This window comes from Ornithodoros turicata, chromosome 3 (genome assembly GCF_037126465.1).
Source record: "Ornithodoros turicata isolate Travis chromosome 3, ASM3712646v1, whole genome shotgun sequence".
Classification (NCBI taxonomy): domain Eukaryota; kingdom Metazoa; phylum Arthropoda; class Arachnida; order Ixodida; family Argasidae; genus Ornithodoros; species Ornithodoros turicata.
Window position 1 is genome coordinate 9780472 of NC_088203.1, and position 17957 is coordinate 9798428.

The 17957-nt window shown below is 46.4% G+C and overlaps 2 protein-coding genes across 3 annotated transcripts in view; both read right to left on the reverse strand.

Moving 5' to 3' along the window:
* Window positions 1-872: 872 nt before the first annotated feature.
* On the reverse strand, window positions 873-6712 carry LOC135389875 (zinc finger protein ZFP2-like). Its single transcript, XM_064619906.1, has 5 exons — window positions 6514-6712; window positions 6291-6446; window positions 4531-5046; window positions 3040-3159; window positions 873-1842 (listed from the first exon to the last, which is right to left on the reverse strand). Exons 1-5 carry the CDS (start codon window positions 6673-6675, stop codon window positions 937-939), a joined length of 1860 nt encoding a protein of 619 aa, XP_064475976.1. The 5' UTR covers window positions 6676-6712; the 3' UTR covers window positions 873-936.
* Window positions 6713-11939: 5227 nt separating this feature from the next.
* LOC135388024 (uncharacterized) overlaps window positions 11940-17957 on the reverse strand; it is a 108266-nt gene continuing 102248 nt past the window's right edge. For both annotated transcript variants that reach the window (XM_064617301.1, XM_064617300.1), the window contains exons 109-123: window positions 17628-17724; window positions 17422-17571; window positions 17032-17145; window positions 16844-16973; window positions 16733-16768; window positions 16657-16677; window positions 16506-16571; window positions 15718-15843; window positions 15442-15662; window positions 14338-14426; window positions 14180-14276; window positions 13967-14125; window positions 12245-12364; window positions 12055-12184; window positions 11940-11985 (exon numbers count right to left, since the gene is read on the reverse strand). In XM_064617301.1, coding sequence (XP_064473371.1) covers window positions 11960-11985; window positions 12055-12184; window positions 12245-12364; window positions 13967-14125; window positions 14180-14276; window positions 14338-14426; window positions 15442-15662; window positions 15718-15843; window positions 16506-16571; window positions 16657-16677; window positions 16733-16768; window positions 16844-16973; window positions 17032-17145; window positions 17422-17571; window positions 17628-17724 — 1582 coding nt within the window. In that variant the 3' untranslated portion in view covers window positions 11940-11959. The remainder of the gene's footprint in view (window positions 11986-12054; window positions 12185-12244; window positions 12365-13966; window positions 14126-14179; window positions 14277-14337; window positions 14427-15441; window positions 15663-15717; window positions 15844-16505; window positions 16572-16656; window positions 16678-16732; window positions 16769-16843; window positions 16974-17031; window positions 17146-17421; window positions 17572-17627; window positions 17725-17957) is intronic.

Below are 17957 nucleotides of genomic sequence, written 5' to 3' on the forward strand. Positions count from 1 at the left end.
CACCTCGGGTTGGAAATTCCTCCATTCTCAGCAGAAAGTGAAGCAGTAACGCTACAGACATACAAACACGAATGCGATTTTGTCAAATACATGAGCAGTATTAGCATATTGTAGTGACGAAAGTATGTAACGTGTCACTCCAGCAGCAGAGCAACAGAAAAGGAAGTGTTGCTGTCCTCCTGGAAGGCCATAACCTTTGATGATGTTGATGTCAACTTCCGTGGCTGAGGAGAATAAGCTTTTATTTAGAGAGAATACGCGATAGAAGGACCAAAATACAAGTAAAGACTATGGAAGAAATCGCTGTTCAGATTGTCGTTGAAATGTCATAGCCATAGCCATGATTGCCGTATGATTCTTGAGCTCGTCCCGGACAGGATCCCCACCGTTTTCATCTCCGCAATGAAATCGTGAATGATATCACATTTGAACGTAACGCAACGGATGCGGTCCCATATGCCCCGCCCCGCCTAGTCCTGGTAGGGATAGCTCATAAATACTTCCAGACATAAGCTGTCGTTGTCCATCGTCACACCATGGCCCGGGTGCTGTCGCCGCCGCCTTATCCCGTTTCTTACCTGAAACATTATCCGCACATCATGCTCCAATAAAGTAAGACTAAAATCTATTCCGACCACTACACTCTTAAAAATGAACTTCACCGCATAGCACGCTCCTAGCCAACCATCATCTCAAATGATATCGTTATCTGCCCTGATTTGATGGAAACGGTAGGCGTACACCCTTTTTGTGACACTTATGCTGTTCATAATTGTCACAGAAAAGGCGTACGCCTCCCATTTTCAACAAATCAGGGCGGATAACGATATCATTTGAGATGATGGGTGGCTAGGAGCGTGCTATGCGGTGAAGTTCATCTTTAAGAGTGTACTGCCGCCCTCCGAAGGGAACCACGATGAGTATCAAGCATAGAATTCACTTGTGCTTGGCACGCCCGTGATTGGCCAGATTATGCTTCCACTTAAACGCTTCTCCGCAGAGTTCGCACTTGAAAGGTCGTTCCTCGCTGTGCGTCTTCATGTGGTCCCCGATCTTGTGCTTCCACTTGAACGCTTTCCCGCACACTTCGCACTTGAACCGCTTCTCGTCCAGGTGCACCGGCATGTGTTGGGACACCTCCGAGGCATTGTAAAACGCTTTTTGGCACACCGGGCACTTCCGATCCTTGATGCCTACGTGTATTCTCTCCATATGAAGCGTGTATTTCTTGTGGCTGTAAAAGTGCTTCCCACAGACGCAGCAGATGTTCGTAGGTTCGTCGGTGTGACGTCGCATATGTGATTCGAAGGTCTTGGAACATACCCGCACACCGCACACTTGACAATCTCTGCGTTCGTACTTGCGTTTGATGCCCAAGTGTATGGAAGCGATATGTCGTTTCAGAAGTGTTCCCATACTGTATCCTTTGCCGCACACGTTGCAAACGTGCGGCTTCTCGTCTGTGTGAATAAAGTAATGGTACCGGAGTCTGCATTTCCCGATCATCTTGAAGCACACTTCGCAGCGTTCTTTTTGTGCGATTCCGTCATGCTCCAATTGATGTCTGCTTATCATGGAGGAATGCAGGGTCGTGAAATCGCACCTCTCACAGCGATAAATCCGGGCTAGTGATGTGTGAGCCCTCTTGAAGTGTGTGATGAAGGCATGCGCCGTCTTGTATGTTCGTGGACACTTTGGACAGTTGAAAGGTTGTAGGTTGGTGTGACACGTATAGTGACGGCGAAGACTGCTCATGTTGTCTTGGAGTTTACCGCAGATAAGACACTGAATAGTCCCGTCTGTCAAGCGGCACGTCTCCAGTAATCTTAGATCTGGCGGGGCCTGCGCAGATAAAGGGGGAAAAATAATTGCAATCTGCAAGCGGCAATTAATTAACGCAATTGACCAGTTATCAAATCCCAGTGCTCTTTGCGCACGCATTGCATCCTGGGAGTTTACTGAGTGGGGGAACGACGAATAATCCTTCACATTTCGCTTTCGCTGACATTGACACGTCGTGGACAATGAACCGGAAGGCAGAAATCGGAACAGTTTAGAAGTCGCACATTTCTTTCGTATTAGTAAGCTCCCACAGTTGAAGGGGCACACTGGGATTTTCTGAACTCGTCTGTTCGATTCGTTTACAGGTTGTTAGGAACACTAAACAAGCTTCGCTCCAGTAGGGGCGCTATCTTGATCCGGAACCACACCAACGCAATCCCCCGTTGAGGATCAACGACAGCTAACGTATTGCCTCCCGTGGTAAAGAGGAAGCGTGTGAATGAAGGGATCGTTGTGGGGCAATCCACGTACTGTTACCGAGATCTCGGTAACAGTATATGGATCACCCCACAAGCGCTCGAGCGGCCCGAAGACATCAAGGTGAGCTCAGAGCTGTCAACCCTGCTGAGGTGGTGGTGGTGATAGGGCTTGCCGTTGTCGGCCTCACGTATGTGGGCAACGTCACGACTCACGCCCTGGGGGAATTTGCGTCCTGGGCCGACTTCTAAGGGAACTGTGCCGACATATGTCTGAAAGCGTCTGAGGAAAACCCAGGAAAAACCCCAGACAGCACAGCCGGCACCGGGATTCGAACCCGGGTACCTCCCAGTCTCGACGTGACATGGCCAGCACGCTAACCCTTTCAAACAGAAAGCAAAACTTCATATGCGCACGAGACATGGCATCGTGACGCCAGCGTGACGCGGAAACAAGTCAGCGCCTGCTCGGGGCTCGGTGTCGTAACCCTGAAGCGCGAAGCTTATTTAGTGACTCTAGTTGTTGTCAACCTCATTTTCTCAAACCGAACCGTAGCGTGTCAATACTATAATTAGAGTCAGCACCGGCGAGAGAAATTACGGACCCCAGGTATGATTTCGGGTGAGTCCTGACCGGGGGCCCCCTCCGCACATCTCCTGGTGCTACCAACCGTCGGGCCTTGGGTCGTGCGGGCGCTCCTGAAGACGCTCGGGCCCTGGGGCTCCATGCCCTCTCGCACGCACTGACTATAGTGTGAAAAGTCTTGGTGACAGTACGTACATAATCGTGTGTCTGCATGTGTGCCCACAGTAGATGCCACAAGGGGAATGTCTTGCTACAGACGACACACCGGTTGTCCAAGCCCGGCAGGCCGTCGTCTGAAAGTGCCACTGTAGATGCCTGTAAAGTAAGGTCACACCATGTCCTTTGTATAGATCGTCTGCAATGAAAGATGCTCTGGGAATCTTGTGAGAAGCACGCAAGGCATAACACTGCTCGTTCCAGGCTTGCTCTGATAAAATGTCACGCCCTTACGAGCTACATAGTGCGTACATAGCGTTATTTTTCTAGTGTTAATGTAGACTTGTGCAAAAGTGCGAATTGCAACGCACAGGTTTGACACTGAACTAATGTTGACGCAGGTTCTTGTGCACTGAGATGGCCCATATCGATATGCCGTACGCTCTTAAAAATGAACGTCACCACATAGCACACTCCTGGTCAACCGTCATCCCGAATGACAACGTTCTCGCCCCTTGACGCGTCTCGACGTGACATGGCCAGCACGCTAACCACTGAGCCACGGGAGCTGGTAATTTGTGAGTGTAAGACAACGGTCTCACATTCATTCTTGTGTGGTTCTGACCGTTCTCAAGAGTTCAACTACCCCTCTAGACGTAAGTACAAATCTTCCTTTCTGAGGGACCCAGCCAAGTTGGAGCGCCACAAAACAGCGCCATCCAATCATATTGTTATTGTAAATGTACTGTTTCCACTTTATAAACTTGTATTAATCGGAAGAGAAGCTTGTTATCTTCTGTAACAATCTCGGGTCGGCCAACGAGTGTGCCCACCAAACTGGAAATAATTAAAATGAACCCAACAATCAGGATATTCGCGAAAGCCGAGGATTGACCCTAAGAAAAAGAAAAAAAAACATTTTTCACGGGCTCTGGACTTTTGACAAATGCAGAAACAACGGGCGAGCTGCAACCCGCTGCATGTCAAGCTATCGAGGCGGTTTGCCTGAATGCCAATAACGACACGTGGGTTATCTGGTAAAAATTACACACGTTTTACCCTTACGAAGAAGCACCTGCACGTAAACTGGACACATTATATCTAATATGAAGCAATCCTGCGAGAGCGTTGCAAGAAACACAAGAAACATGAATGCAAACGGGCGCAGCGTCGTCTGCTATAGCGCTGAACGTCTCCCGATGCACTTGCACAGTTTCTACGCCACGAGAACGACTATGACGTGGTCGCTATAATCCAGTAAGTCGCGCTCGTACGTTTGGACGAGGAGCATAGAAACTCATTGCACGAACTGGTACCAGTTGAGACATTTTGGCCACGTGTGACGTCTTATAGCAGAGGGTCATATACGCTGAATCCTACTACAGGTCGTGATAACCCCTAATATTTTGAGCTCATAAAAAAAAATAAAAATAAAAAATCAACCAGTTTAACGACTGAGTTTTGAACGCGTACTTATGCGAAACACATGTTTTGTATCACGTTTAAAAGATTAGCACCGGCAGGTCTCACCTGTGCTGGACGTCCCTTGGGTCCCTCACGGCCAGAAGCACGTTCCACTCTCTCATGCGCGCGTTTGACATGGCGTCTCAGATGTAAAGCGAGGATAAAGCTGGAGTTGCAGTGCTGACACTTGTACGGCTTCTCGCCCGTATGCTGGTAGTAGTGGTATAAAAGTTTGTCCTCCGGTATGGCCTCGAAGCAAACTTGGCACCGCTCCCTCCGGATAATGCGAGCATGTCTTAGCGTGTGCCTACGTAAAGTGTGCCAGTCGGCAGTCGTAAAGTCGCACTGATCACATTTATAAGTCCAAACGGGCGTATGACTTGTCCTGAAGTGGATAAGGAACTGCCGGCATCTCTTGTAGGCACGTGGACACTTTGGACAGGCGAAGACGCGAGCACTAGTGTGGCAGCCGTAATGGCTACGAAGCCTGCATATACGCGTTCTCGCTTGACCACAAATAGGACACTGAAAGGTTCCGTCGGCCATGCGACAGTCGCTGAAGAATGCTGGTCCCGGTGGAGTCTGCAGAGAAAGGAAAGAAACTAGAAGGAGCAATCCCTTGAAGCCCCGCGGGACGACATTCGGGTCCTATATACAGGGCGTTTCACCATATGTGATAAAACAGTTCTAACTGGCTATGTACGCACCGGAGGATTGTGAGACTTTGGACAATTACCTTCTGGAAACTTTTGCCGCCATTGAGGAACTCTTTACGCAATTTTTAATTGCGGGAAACGTTTTTTTTTTCAACTGAACCTTGAAAATTGCCAAGCGAACCTCACTTCTTTTTTCACAGAATTATGAAGTCCTCCTCGGATATCAACACACAGTATCGCAACTAAAATGGTCTAAAAAATCTGTAAAAATTATACTTTAGACCCGCCTGCTTGATTTTCGCAGAGAAGCGCGCGCGAAATCTGCGTCGAGACTAGAGTGTGTTCCCGTCTTCATTTGTCTCGGCTTCTTTGTGATAAGACAGTTGTTTTGATTTCTTTTTGATAAGTCGGTTGTCGCCAGCATCAAGGTCAAATCGGGGAAACGAAATGTAAAACAAGAGGCTGGAAGACTTCCTCCTGTCCCCGCAAGTACCTTGCGCTTTTCTTTGCGACAACTGAGCAGGCGGGGCTAAAGCCAAAATTTTACTATTTTTTAGACTATTTCCGTTGCGATACTGTGCGTAGTTTTGGTTGGGTCTGTGGTTATCGGTGGAGGACTTCATGTTTCTGTGAAAAAAAGAGTAAGGTTCCCTGGGCAATTTTCAAAGTTCAATTGAAAAATAAATTTCCCGCAGTTAAAAATTGTCGAAAGCTTTCCTCAATGGTGGCAAAAGCTTCCAGAAGGTAATTGCCGAAAGTCCGACGATCCTCTGGCGAGTACATCGCCAGATAGAATTTTTTATCACCTCAGGTGAAACACCCTGTATATACCTATGGATTTATTGCGCGTATTTTATTAACTAGGGAAGCTCCAAGATGACGTGTAGCAGATTATAATGAAACTTGATGGTACAGGGTGTGCACCATTCCGTGCCTAGATGTATTGTTGTCTCGGAAAGCCAATGGTGCCTATACACGATCTGGCATAAATAGAGCAGAGATATCATTCTTGGGTTTCTAATCTGACTCGAGCTGGAGCAGTGGCGATAGTGGGGACGATCAGACACCATGAAGTCTTCACCACTCTACTTTGCTGCGACTTACGGTGCGACTTTCCAATACAGCTCAAATGGATTCAAGCGCAACTGCATTGACGCTTCAGAAGCTTACCGGATCGTGTGACGTCATGTGTCTACGGAGTGCGACCCAGGGTTCGACGACGTCACCACAGACGACGCATTCGTTTCCGAAACCAGGCAACCCACCTTCTCCCTCACCATGAGCATCACCTGTACCGGGTTCCGCATCAGGTAACCGACGTGTCTGCTGCAATAATTATTGCGTCACGTTCTAGAGTCGTAGAATGCGTGGCTATATCGGGAAGGTAACTGACCTCGTGACAGGCAACGTTGTGCACCAGTAGTTCATCGATGCTGCCGAAGCCTGAATCGCAGGAGATGCACCTGTAACCGTCTCTAGCGTCCTGCACCACTTGAACCGTCGCATTTGTAGTTTCACTTGCGACGTCCGAAGCTGTACTAGTCGAGATGTCCATGTTTTCATCTGGTTCTCATCAGAGCTATCGAAGATGTGTGGACACACTGTCACCATTCTAGAAAAGGGATGAACTGTTTTAAGCAGACTTGGTAGGAACTAAGTTGGAAAGACTAATACTTTTATAACTATAATTACTTTTTGCAGGAACTATACTTACTTTTCTCCAAGCGTAACCCTTTAAGTGTAACTAGTTACCGCTTTTGGTTAAAGAAACTGTATCTAAGCTACTAGGTATGGAAACATTTTGCGTGCGTCAGTCCCCTATAACGTCGTTTTGTCGAGGATCCAAGCAAAACAGACGACGGACAAAGACAGAGGAAGACACAGTCGTCGTGTTGTGTCTTCGTCTGCGTTTGTCCTTCGTCTAATTCCCTGTTTTTCCCAGGGTCGATCTGCTTGGTTGCTTGCTTGCAACTATTGCTGCACCAAAGGCCTGATCCAACATATAGATGCGCAATATTATAGCTCTACAAAACAGCGTGCTAAAACAGCGCTCACCCTTGTCGGACGATTCATATACAGGGTTGTTGAGAAAACAAGTGCAGATGGCCAAAAGGCCATGCATGTTGAGTGGACGCTCCCTTTCAAGGAACCCCACTGTGAGCTACGGCGACGGTCGTCCTCGGCTGTAACCTGAGCCGACCCAGAGCAATGTCTTTTCTCCTCTCACGCTTTCCCGCTTTTTCCCGGTTTCTCTCTAAATATGGTTAGTTGCATTTTTGTTCTCGAACTGACCGCCTCGTCGCCTTCTTTCTTCGAGTTTTCAGCCGAACCCATCGAACGTTTTAACTTGTAGAGAGGGAGATCTTCAATTTGTGCTACTTTCTCCTAATTTCTACTACAGGGTGTTTCAAAAAACGTGTCATTCGGACTTTATAAAAAAACGGGGCGACGGAAAAATACGGGGTAAACGACACTTGTGTGGCAACTGAATTTGCCACCTTGCAAAAACATTTTCGTTTGGTTTTAATTAAAAGAAATTGAATTTCCTTCATTGAACTCCAAAATTTCCCAAGTCAACCTACCGTTTTTTTTTTTTTTTTTTTTTACAGAATTAGAGGACCCGTAGTGGACTTAGTCAGATCCACCAAGGAATCCACTCGATATTGCAATTGGAACTGCCCTGAAATTGAGGCTTCAAAGTTTCGGGTATTCAACGGCGCACAAAATCAGTCGCAAAGATGCGTGGAGAGGAGGACATGTTCCTGCCCCCATGAAAGATAGAAGGTCGAAAAAAAAAAAGAGGGCGGGAAAAAAGAGGCGGAATCAGTTTTTTGCCGCTTATCAACGTATGGTGGAATGTCACCCGCCTTATTATCGGCGCGCCTCGTGCTGCACTCTAAAAACAGGACTTCACCGCATAGCACGCTGTGCGCCAACCACTGCGAAGAATCATAAAATTATCGCTTCTGATTCGAAGAGAGAGGTGGGCGTACGCCTTTTTGTGGCAATTTGGATATATGATAATCCAGAATCATAAAGAAATAAAGAATAAAGAATCTAGCCATGGGCACGTACTCCGGGGCCTAGAACTTCTGACCACTAAATGCAGAACGGACATATAGCCGGTACATTGGAGGGCTATGTGTGAATAGGCATTTTAAAACCAAATTGAATACGAATAAAAATCCTGCTGTCGTGGTGTAGCGGTAGCATATCTGACCAGAAGACAGAAGGCCATGGCATCAGCACCATTTTCCTGAGCTGTTTGATTGCCATTAAGCGACTCGTTGAGTAACCCTACCGGGTACATACAGGGTGTCCCAGAAAACGTGTCATTGAATAATAATAATAATAATAATAATAATAATAATAAAAAATTACGCAAACTAGAATCGCGCGGTTAACTGCATTTGTTCTTACTAGATGGATAGAAATCCAGCGAACCGGTAGAATGTAGGAAGGAGTTGCCTCAGGACAGAAGCCGCCGATATTTCGAACAGAGACTGTTCTTCTTCTGTTCACCGTCCTCATCATTGGCATGGTATTTAAAGGGTTAGGTGTGACGTGTTTAAAGGTTCATGCGAATTGTGGGTCAACAGCCCGGAGGGAAGAAAGGTTCCGTACGGGGTTTTACGGCCGGAGTGAATGGCTGCTTTGTTAGAGTGTGGAGGGGATTATGTGAACGTAGTGATCTAGGCTACAGACCGGTTACAGAAAAATGGAAGGTTCACGTAATGTTCACGTAAGGTTCACGAAAGATTCGTCCACGTGTTCGTGAACCTTCCATTTTTCTGTAACCGGTCTGTAGCCTAGATCACTACGTTCACGTAATCCCCTCCACACTCTAACAAAGCAGCCATTCACTCCGGCCGTAAAACCCCGTACGGAACCTTTCTTCCCTCCGGGCTGTTGACCCACAATTCGCATGAACCTTTAAACACGTCACACCTAACCCTTTAAATACCATGCCAATGATGAGGACGGTGTCCAGAAGAAGAACAGTCTCTGTTCGAAATATCGGCGGCTTCTGTCCTGAGGCAACTCCTTTGTTCTTACTAGGTCTTCGCCACCTTCTGATGTGACTGTCGTGTAACGTAAGTTTTATTATGTAACTTTTTGCGAACAGAACTCTGAAATTTGCCAAGTAAAGGTCACTTTCTTTTCCCACCAATGTGAAGAGCGTGCTGCATTTGCTCAAACTCGTGCCAGGGGTATCGAGGAGCTATCCCATCAGAAAAAAAAAAAAAAAAAAAAATCAACATTATGGTTTTCGGGGCACCAAGAGCATAGCGCTCGATGACTTTTTGAGCACAATCGTTGTCAGTCCGACGAAAGGAGGTCGCAAAACAAGCCCACAGAGTGGTTATGGTGAGCTCACCACAGAGTGATTGTAAAAAACAAAAAAACAAAAAGTGACAGTTCCGGAAATTGGGAGCATGGTCGCAGTCGAAGCCGGATGCGATAAGCCCAAGCCAGTATTATATCTTTCTACTATCACTCTGTGGGCTGGGTTTGCGGCCTCTTTTCGTCGGACTAACAACGACAGCGCTCAAAAAGTCATCAGCCCTACGCTCTTGGTATCCAGAAAAGCATGATGTTCGGCTATTTTTTCCGATGGGATAGCTCTTCAATATTCCTGACAATTATCGCGAATTTGGGTAAATTCGGCACGCTCTTCACATTGGTGGGGTAAAAAAGGGACATTTACTTGGCAAATTTCGTGGTTCAGTTCGCAATAATTTACATAACACACCTTACATTACATGACATTGACATCAGGAGGTGGCAAAACCTAGTACGAACGCGTTGACCGCATGATTGTAGGTCGCGTAGTTCTTTTATAATTGATGACACGTTTTCTGGGACACCCTGTATATGCAGCATATGTTGGGTTATAAACATATACAGCGTGTAAACGTGATATACACATGTACGGATCGGAATATGAAGTAGCGCTCACTTTGTTTCATGCCCACCCTGTACAGGCCTTACGCGGGCAGCTTGTACTATTCAAATATACTCAATTTGGAAGAAACTTTTGACGTTACTAAAAACGCTAAGATGGACGACCCAAACATACAAGTGACAGACAGGGAATGCTTTTTAACAGACGCGGGACTCATTTTCCTTTCAGGTAAATACCGGTGTGTTGTGCGATTAAATTAACTATTAAAGTAGCGCACCCTCTGTCTCGGTATTCATACTGTTCACTGTTCTAGCAAAAAAGTTGGCGTCCAAAGTCAACTACTCCACGCGTACCAAAATTTGATGTTCCTCAACGGGCATTTTTTTGGGGCCATTTCTTCCGGGGACATTTTTTCCTGTACCCCGCGGGAACATTGAGGATAGGTGTGATATCAGTGCCACAGAAACCGACTTGTCCAAATGAGAACTCCCATACTTTGTAGGCAGGACTATACCAATGCCGGTTGTCAACGTTTGCTGCGCGCTGTTGCTGTTCATCAAAGCGTTATTCCCCTCCCATATTAAGTGCAGGGGAATACACAATTAAAAAAAGCGTATTTTATCACTTCTTTCGAGTTTCTTAAAAGCACTGTTTCTGGCGAGCGACCTTATACCGCCAGCCGCTCCCAGCGAGGGAAATGTCCTGTAAATGATTGATTGATTGACAAGATACGCACACTACGTGCCATACCTGTATAGTAATGCCATTACTGCAATGAAATTACAGTAATAGATTACTTTCTGGTAATTCTGGTAATTTGTAATGTAATGCATTACTTTCGACATGATGTAATTTGTAATGCAATTTAATTACATTGGGGCAGTAATTTTGATGACACTACTCATTACTTTTCACAAAAGAATCGAGTCTGTGTTGGCACTTGGCAGAAAAAGTGCTGGCAACTGGCGAGTTCTAACGCCCACAATGAGTCTCCACATCCACAACACAGTAGTGCAGTAGCTCGCAGTAGTTACTTTAACGGTATTACTTTTTCGTAACATTTCAATTGCAGTAATGACTAATGTAATTTAATTAAATTCTAGCTGGAGTAATGAGTAGTTACATTTTACACTAAAATTACATTTTAGAAGTAATTTATCCACGTATGGTACGTGCAGGGGCAAATTTGAAGCGATTATTACATCCCCCCCTCCCCCAACACACCCAAATTTCCCTCCATGCGGTCAATTCTCCACCGGTCAAAAACCCTTGCATTAAAACACGCGGCAAATTCATTTAGATTTCATATGGCACTCACCCGTCAAGATTCTGCAGTCATGTGGCATCGAGCACGGCACGGCTGGAGCTCCTGATCTCTACAACCCCTGCAACTTACACTGCAGACGCGTGGCGGCAGACTGGAATCTCTGAAAACCGGTTCCATCCCTGCTCTTCCCCAGGCTTTATCGTCTCGCAATAAAGTTTCCCCACGATATCCTCCCTAATGAGGGGACGTTCTTCAGCCTTGAAGAGAGAGACCAGGCGGTTTTGCGGTTGTGCTGAGACGACAAAGATTGTGTTTGGGGAGGGGGGGGGTGGCAATGCAGGGCGAACGTGTATATAGTTGGCGGCGGTTAGTACCAAGTGGCGGCTCTGGGCACACAGGGGAGGAAGGGGGAAGGGTGAAAGGGAAGGGTAGATGATAGCAGCACAGAGTAGAGGGAGGGGGTGCACTAACCCTCTTGCTCTATCGCGCGAGTCTAAATGCGGAACATCCATTTTATATTTTTGTATTTTGTATTTTTTATATGCTTGACACCGTAGAGAAGCTCTCTTTATTGTATATACTGGTTCCGATTTGCCAACAAAGTCCCAAACTGCTACTCATGCACAAAAGGAACGATGACGAGATATATGCGTTACACTTTCTTTATTAAATCAAATTCTGTACGTTGCGGTCTGGAAAGGAAAGGTCGCGATTAATTAATAGAAAACAACAAAAGAGAACGTGGAACCCGGGTGACGTACAGAGCGTGTCGGCAATCTTGATAAGCCTGGAGAAAGGTGGTAGGAGAGGGCAAGGGTGCGCGTATATGTCACGTTCGGTATGGAAAGCAGCCACGCACACATCCGGGAACCAGGACCTGAAGAAGGCCACCTGAAAAGGCAGAGCGATCTATCGGCACAGCTTTCTTGAGCGACGGATGGACAGATTTACTTTTGTGGCAAGGAAGTCTTCTGTCTCGAACGTGTACAGGGTGTTGTTCTCGTCTGCCTGAAGATAAGCGCTCATCCATTCCCTGTCCCCTGTTATCTTCACTTCAGCTTGTCTGCACAGCTGTACAAGGAGAGCACATCCGATCAGACTACAACTCACGGTATGTTTGCACCACTGAGCTCCTCGTCTAGGGTAAGTGCTGTGCTTGCCCTGGTTGTACACATGAACCCTTGCGCCATCTATTCCCACTGTTTAAATTTAACATTTAACAATTTATTTCGATGAACAACTAACCGAATTGCATTTTGTTTTTGTTTTTTAAGCTGATATTTGCCAGCACAACCGTAGGGGTCCCACAGGCAACTTGACAGGGTACGCTAACGACGAAAGATGAGTCACTGAAAAGGTTAGCCAGCTGTAGGACTCGAACCCACATCTTCTGGATTACCGGTCCAGGGCCCTTCTATGTTGTTCCAGCCTCAGAACATCAGTTCTCTCATGTACATAGTACACTAAACTTTTCACACCTTTAAAGGTGCGCGACATGCACAGTAAAGTGCCACTCTGGACTCGGAAAACAGCGTTTATTTTATTTAGTCCACGAAAAGAAAGTGCCTCGAGGACTCTATATACGTGACATTTCAATCCTGTTTGCGAACGCTGTGTATTTCTGTCAATTTTTAAAGATCTGCTGATCCTCCACGAGTTTCGATGGCGCCAGGAGCGGTTGACGTAATCATAAGCCCACAAATTGCGATGATGTCATGTTCTGTAGAGGGCACTCTTCTCCAAGCCACGACGCCGGCATCCGAGGAGGGTCACGTGGTGGAGAAGTCACACATCGCTTACCGAAAGAGGTGAAAATGGGAGAGATTTCTCTCTCCCCTCCCTGTTTTGTTGAAGGTCGGGGGATATGTCACGTGGGAGGAGTGCAAAAAGTGAGGCCCCGGAAGACGCCAAGGGCAACAACGTTGCCAGATGACAGCAAGGCGCTCCGTCGGAGCCAAACATGACGTTCTCAAAAATAAAAATTACTTTTCTCTATCTTTCGAGTCACGTAGAGCAAATGTAAAGTGAGACAAGCAGAATTCAGTAACATAACTTCGGTGGGATTCTGCAGACACGAGATTTAGTCCGTAGTGGCATTTTAAGCCTGGTTGCCTAACATTGTACCTCCAAGATGATAGTTTACAAAATTCGGAAAGGACTACAACAGATCAGGTGTCAGTGCAAATCCTGCTTTGATTATGCCTTGGATATCGTAGATACATGCTAATGCATATATGCATCGGTACTGATAATCGAGCACGTGCAAGTGTCTATAATACTGCTGAACAATGTTGAGGATCTGAAAGACTGAATTTTTGGAGGACAGACAACATGCGAGTGAAGAAAAATAGTGCTAAGCCGTACTCCATTATGATGTTACCAGAGTTACACCGAAAAGGGCGTGCGACATGCACATTATTACACCCTTAAAGGTGTGAAAACCGTTACAGTAACATCCAATAATTCCTACGCAATAGCCTATACTATGTGAGGTGCAGCGCAAATTTGCTACAAGGACAAGCAATTAACCGCCAGTTGACATGTCCCCTGAGTTGCTAATTTTTCCCGCTTGCCCCTTTTTTAAACGCGTAATTAAGAAATCGCTGAAACTGAGGCCGTTGAACTCGTCCGTCACAACAGCGCTTTCGCCCATACTTCGCCACTAGTCCATACCTCCGCGAAGTCTGTCTCTGCGCCTTGCTTGCACATGGCGCCGACTGTCCTGTCCACCTTCTCCTGCCAGAAGACGAGGACGGCCAGGTTGATGGAAAGACAGACGCTCACGTCGCTCGCCACTTCCCTGAGGCTCTTCGCCAGCAGTAGCGGTTCCGACTGGAACGCGCGATCGCAGTTGAGAAACCCGGAGAACAGCGAGTAAAGGCTCACCAGTGTCGACATGTGCGTGGTGACGGATGGGTAGCTGACCTTACAAGGGGTTGCGCTCGGAACGTGGTTGGTCACGAGCACGAAAGTGTGGGCCAGCCTAAACGGAAGAAGGGAAGAGAAGGGAACTGGAACGGTTGGGAAAGTAAAATTGCACTTACTGGACAAGATGAACGGGTAGTGCCGCCGTGGCTCCCAGAAGTAGCACGTATGTCCCATGCTGGAACTTGTCAAGGCGCTCGCGGAGGACCTGCAGTGCACAATTTGTACTGCAGTCAGCTAGTTCATTGTGAAAGCAAAATTGAAGGACGGCACAGGGTGTGTATAGGACGCTCTGAGATGAAAGGGGGGGGGGATATGTTTATTAAGAAAAAGAAAGGAAAGGTCAGCCAGACGAAGGTCGGCTTGCTATTCCAAACAAAAAGGCAAAGGGAAGAAGGAAAGAAAAGGGGAGGAAAAGAAAAATAAGAGAAGAAAAGAGAAGAAAGAAGGAGGAAAGGGGAAGAAAAGAAAAATAAGAGAAGAAAAGAGAAGAAAGAAGGAGGAAAGGGGAAGAAAAGAAAAATAAGAGAAGAAAAGAGAAGAAAGAAGGAGGAAAGGGGAAGAAAAGAAAAATAAGAAAAGGGAAGAAAAGGAGACAAGAATTTAGATTTAGATGAAAGAAGATGCATCGCGCACATGTAGATGACAAGCTATAAGTGCCTCTTCACACGGAACGCAGACATGGTACAGGTGTCTTCTATAAAACCAAGCTATCAAATTATGGTACTTTCTAATATGCGCTAACAAGGCAGCATCATCGATGGAATGATAGGACGCGCTGTAGGGCTTGGAATTTGTTTGTCTTTCAGGCAATATCGAAGCACAGTCAAGCACGTTTAACACAAGTGATAAAATGATGAAAACATTGGTGCTACCTGTTTATTATCGTACAGAGGTCTGCATTTCATCAGGTCTGTACTGTCCTTCTCAAACACTTCAGGGATAGCTATCTCAGAAGTGTTTGACTACTGAAGTGTTTGAAGCTGTATGTTTGAGTTAAGTGTCTGTCCTATTGCTATAGAGAGCTGCAGGGAGTGTTTGAGCTGCTCTATAAGCTGTATGATTGAGCTATCTGATGAACTACTGTACAAGAAAGCATGTGCACTTAAGGAGTATGGAGTAAGTATGGAGTAACCGTTGGATAATTCTTCAGGATTGCATTTGGGGGGAGTATCAAGTTAGTGAATTTGCAGCAGCTGCAACTTACGACATCTACCACTTACTTTCAAAGTGTCGTACGCACGTAGAGCATCGTCCTCCGAATCGAACAACGCTGCTACGCCTCCGAACTGATTCTTTTGAAGCCAAGCTGGTACTCCATTAACGAAGCTCTCGGCGACATGTGCTCTGGTTATATTAATGAGAGACTGGCTGTGAATAGCCACCATGAACCTGGTTGCAGGATGCTTCTTGAGTTTCAAGAACTCTGTCCAAGATGTTCCATCTGCGCATCCCGTTAAGTCACGCAACATCCAAGTCACGTGACGTAACACAACTACCTGAGAAGGAAATGTGATCGGATGCGATATCGTATCGAGCGGCCTGATAGACGACGTAGTCGCAGAGGTACGAGGGGTAATCCTGTACTGTCTTCACCGGTGGGGCCACGAAGCATACGAGACGAGCTGAAATCAATAGTGCAAATGCGTTCTTTTGCCACTACGAACTTAAAAAGCATGGTACTCACACTTCGCTTCGCGTTATGCAGGGTGTTTTTATTCGTCATAGAGATGCCGTTTTAGTAGATGGGTTATACGGCCATGCGCAGACACCCTGTAGGACAACGTTTGTGACATAGTGGACGCCTAATTGGCTAAATCATTAATTAGCTTATTCAATAGATGTTTTCTGGGAAATGCGAGATGGCCGAATTTTAGCGAATACGTTCTGTTTCGGCTAATTTGCATAGCGCAATTTGGCAATATATATCCCTATAGGTACGTTCACTTGACAGGGTGTTTAATAAGGGCGCTGGATTTGAATACAGACTGGCTGAAATTCTGCCACGTCGCATTTCCCCAGAAAACATCTTAACGAGAAAGTTAATGATTGAATTTTAGCTAATTAAGGATCCAGTGGTTGCATACGCTGTCTTACAGGATGTCTTCAAGGCCATACAACTCGCCCGCTGAAACGGCATGCTAGTTTTTGAAATAAAAGTTATGTAACAAATAAAAAAGCACCCTGTATATATAGTACCAACCTCGCCGAGAGGCGAAAATCCGACTGCATTCTCAACACCCGCGATTTAGTCAGCACTGGCAATTTCACCGAAGGGCATCTTTACCTTGTATGCTTGGTTCTTTGGCGAGCCTTCTGTGACTTTCAGCTGCAGAAGGTGTTGAGACGGTACCTGAAGTGTTCAGACGATAACGAATGAAAATATAAAGATGGGGGCACAAGATAATGGGACAACGAAAAATGGGACAATCTTTTACCAGCTGTGCCTTCGTCGAAACCTGGAAGAAAGCAACGCTAAAGATCCATCTCTATGCCCTACCCTTTATAGCGTACCGGGTATATCTGGGGGCACGTAATCCACGGGATTATCTGGAAACGGGGAATGACCCTAATCATGTCACAGCTCCGGTTAGTCAGTCCCTGTACCGATTAGCGTAAACGTACCCAGAGCATTCCGCATCTGTTTTATTCGGGTAAAGCCAGAACGATGCGGGCACAACCCTGTGGGAGCTTCAAACTCGACATGAAAGGCAGCAATGCAGACACGGTTCACCAGCTTGCGTAGGGCTAAGACCTGTGGTGTTGAACAAGCTAAGTGATGGTACAGTTCACTTGATGGGAATATCTCTAACCTTCTCCTGGAGTGTCATCTCGCTTTCGTAGGTGATCAGGTTGAACCTGTCCTTGTAGTGAATAGGGTACCAGGTCGGCTCGTCTGGATTTCCGATCCTTGGCGGAGGACAGACCTGTTTGCCATTAGATGATTGACATGACGTCTACCAGAACGGTCGTTTGGTAAGTTAGAACACGTTGTCTTCACACACCATGTATGGTAAGAACTGCGGTTTCCTGCATGCTGCATGTTGCATTTGGTGACAAGCGTCACTCGCATATAGGGCGGGATTTCTGCAGCCTTACGTTTGTGAAACTGGTTATTCCAGCTGCTGTGTAAAGTTAATGTACGTTGGACTTCTTACAGCGCGTCTTCTTCACTGGACATTTGCCGATAGGGGTTTCCTTACCTCGCCGTAACTGTCCATGACCTCCTGCCTACATGTAGAGCCAAAGGTGTCGTTCATGGCTATTAACGCGTAACGGAAGACAGCCATGCTGACCGCCTTGCAAACCACTTTGTCCTGGTGCTGTTTTATGGTTTCCACGCTATGGTTATTCTGCAATTAGTTGAGATCGGTGTAAAAGCTCCAGATGATGAAGTTGTTGCTCTTACTTGATCCTCGAAGAACATGCCGCTTGGGTGGCTCACTGTACACGGCTCATCTTTCACAATCGTGTGATGGTTGGTGTAGACAAGGACGTCCACAAGCCTGAACGGAGTGAAGTTGGAGAAAGGCCGCTTAGGGAAGCATCCTATATCTCGTTATGGGCCAGTGGTTCTCATTTTGTTTTGCTCTATGCACCTGTTTTGCAATTCAGTTTTGCTCTCCTCCTCTCTATATCTACTTCTAAGCTACAGGCGCAATAGGATGTGTTTTATTGTTTCTGCCGAGTTTCTCGAAAGTATTGTTTGCTGTGAGCGGCCTTACTGCTTCCAGTACCG

Excerpts from the sequence above, each read along its gene's own strand:
- LOC135389875 (XM_064619906.1), bottom strand. The coding sequence starts at position 6,675 with ATGGACATCTCGACTAGTACAGCTTCGGACGTCGCAAGTGAAACTACA. Across the intron at positions 5,047-6,290 it reads ACATGACGTCACACGATCCG|ACTCCACCGGGACCAGCATT; the intron begins GTAAGCTTCTGA and ends CTTTCTCTGCAG. Across the intron at positions 1,843-3,039 it reads ACATGCAGACACACGATTAT|GCCCCGCCAGATCTAAGATT; the intron begins GTACGTACTGTC and ends TTATCTGCGCAG.